This window comes from Fonticula alba, assembly GCF_000388065.1.
Source record: "Fonticula alba strain ATCC 38817 unplaced genomic scaffold supercont2.2, whole genome shotgun sequence".
Lineage (NCBI taxonomy): Eukaryota > Rotosphaerida > Fonticulaceae > Fonticula > Fonticula alba.
Genome location: NW_009242972.1, coordinates 352889 through 354752, shown reverse-complemented (window position 1 = coordinate 354752; position 1864 = coordinate 352889). Strand labels below are relative to the sequence as shown.

General features: G+C 60.8%; 1 protein-coding gene across 1 annotated transcript in view; it reads left to right on the top strand.

The window, feature by feature from the left end:
- The window catches only part of H696_01101 (hypothetical protein), a gene marked incomplete at both ends in the record, with an annotated part of 744 nt that extends 661 nt beyond the window's left edge, over nucleotides 1–83 (top strand). The window contains one exon of the mRNA XM_009494984.1: nucleotides 69–83. Coding sequence (XP_009493259.1) covers nucleotides 69–83 — 15 coding nt within the window. The remainder of the gene's footprint in view (nucleotides 1–68) is intronic.
- Between the last annotated feature and the right edge of the window lie 1781 nt (nucleotides 84–1864).

The following is a 1864-nucleotide window of genomic DNA, read 5'->3' as shown; positions in this document are numbered from 1 at the left end:
GAATGAAACGCTCCGGTTCTGGTATGTGATTCTGGGGGACCGGTGAGGGCCTTCCCTGAACCACCCAGAGCGTTCCGTCCTGAGAGGGTCACCACTCGGACATGAATACAACAACAAAAGAAGGGAAAGCTGGTGATCTGCGTCTTTATGGGGATTACATCAAGGACTAGGTCACACCGCTCCAGAGGGAGCGACGTACGGAGACAGGACTATGGGAAATCAAACCTCCGTAAGAGAGAATGACTATCCTTCAAGGTGCTGAGTCCTTGGAGGGGAGGCAGGAACGGGGGCCCCTTATATAGGGTGCCCAGAAAAGGGGGAATACATGGGAATACATGGGAATTGAGAGAGAATGGGTGGCGTCGCCGTTCGGGCGACGCCAGCACCCCCCAACGGGGAAGTGCAGGTCGACTAGTGGACCTCGTTGCTATACGATCACGTGAAGGTCATGACCAGATCTAGCAGGGATGTGGCAGCAGGGGGAAAACAGAGCAGGGCGAGGTGAGGCAGGTGCGGAGGAGGTGAGCGGAGCGAAGTTCCGACGCAATGTCGGAGGTGACATTATGGTTACACTGAAACGCGCCGATTCCGGCATGTGATTCTGGGAGGCCGGCGAGGGCCTCCCTGAACCACCCAAGGCGTCCCGTCCCCCGGAGAGGGTCACCGCTTGGACAAAGACACAAGAACAAAAGGAAAGGCAAGCGGGGGAACTGCGTCTTTAGCGGGGGAGACGCACGGAGGCCGAGCAACGGCAAGCCAGGGCCTCCGCAAGGAGGACGACCATCCCCCTCAAGGTGCTGCGTGTCCTCTGGTGGGCGTGGTGGGGAAAGAGGGGGCCCGCATGTTGGGGTGCCCCGGAAAGGAGAGGGCATACACGGGAAAGGAGGGGAAAATGAGGGGGCATGGAGCGCATCGCTGAGGGGCGATGCTAAGACCTCCCTCCCTCCGGGGGGAGGGAGGTAGAAAAATGGACCTCCTAAACATTTGATCACCCGGAGGACATCGCCAGATTTGGCGAAGAGCCGACAGCAGGGGCCAACAGAGCAGGGCGAGGTGAGGCGCGTGCGGGGGAGGTGAGCGGAGCGAAGTTCCCACGCGGCGTCGGAGGTGACATCATGGTTACATGCTCCTTCTTTTGGGATGGACCCACCAAACGTACGCCACTCTCGCGGGGGCCCCCCCACGCGTCGCCCCTCCTGGCTGCCCTCCGCAAAGTGGGCAGGAGAGATTTCCCCCTAACTGCCCAAGTGGACCATCGGAATGTGAGCTGCCGACGTTTGGCAAAAAAGGAGGGCACCTCTGGAGGAGCCTCACCATATTGTGTGTGTGTGATGCTGGCACATGTGTGTGTGTGTGACTGCGCTCGCCATCTCTCTTATTCCGTCGATCAGTTCTTCCCCTCCTCCTCCCCCCGTGGCTGGCGTATGGGGGGGGGGGGGGGGGAACAACGAAAGGCGTCATCGACGGGAACGCAACAAATGTTGGCCGGGGTGGAGATAACATTTCCCCTCCCTCGTAGGCAGTGTTGGCACGCCTTCCATCTAAGACCGACGCACCCGGATGCGTGTTGGAGGAGTGGCACAGCGGCGGCAGGACCTTGGGGCAACACCGCCCGGCCAGTGGCCGACCTGGAGAAAGCCAAGGCGCCTGCTCTGAAGACGGCCCTGAGCGTCGGGCTCAGTCCCTAGCCTGAGACTCTCCCCCCCCCCCTCCCCGAGTCCTCGTCTTCTCCATCCCGTCCCATCCCTGGCACGCGCGCCTCCGTACTTACCATGTGAGATCTCTCCCTTGTACCTCACCCTCTCTCCCCCGCCGACCTTCTTGTCCTTTCTCTCCCCCGATCGCACCCTGCTGACAAGATCAG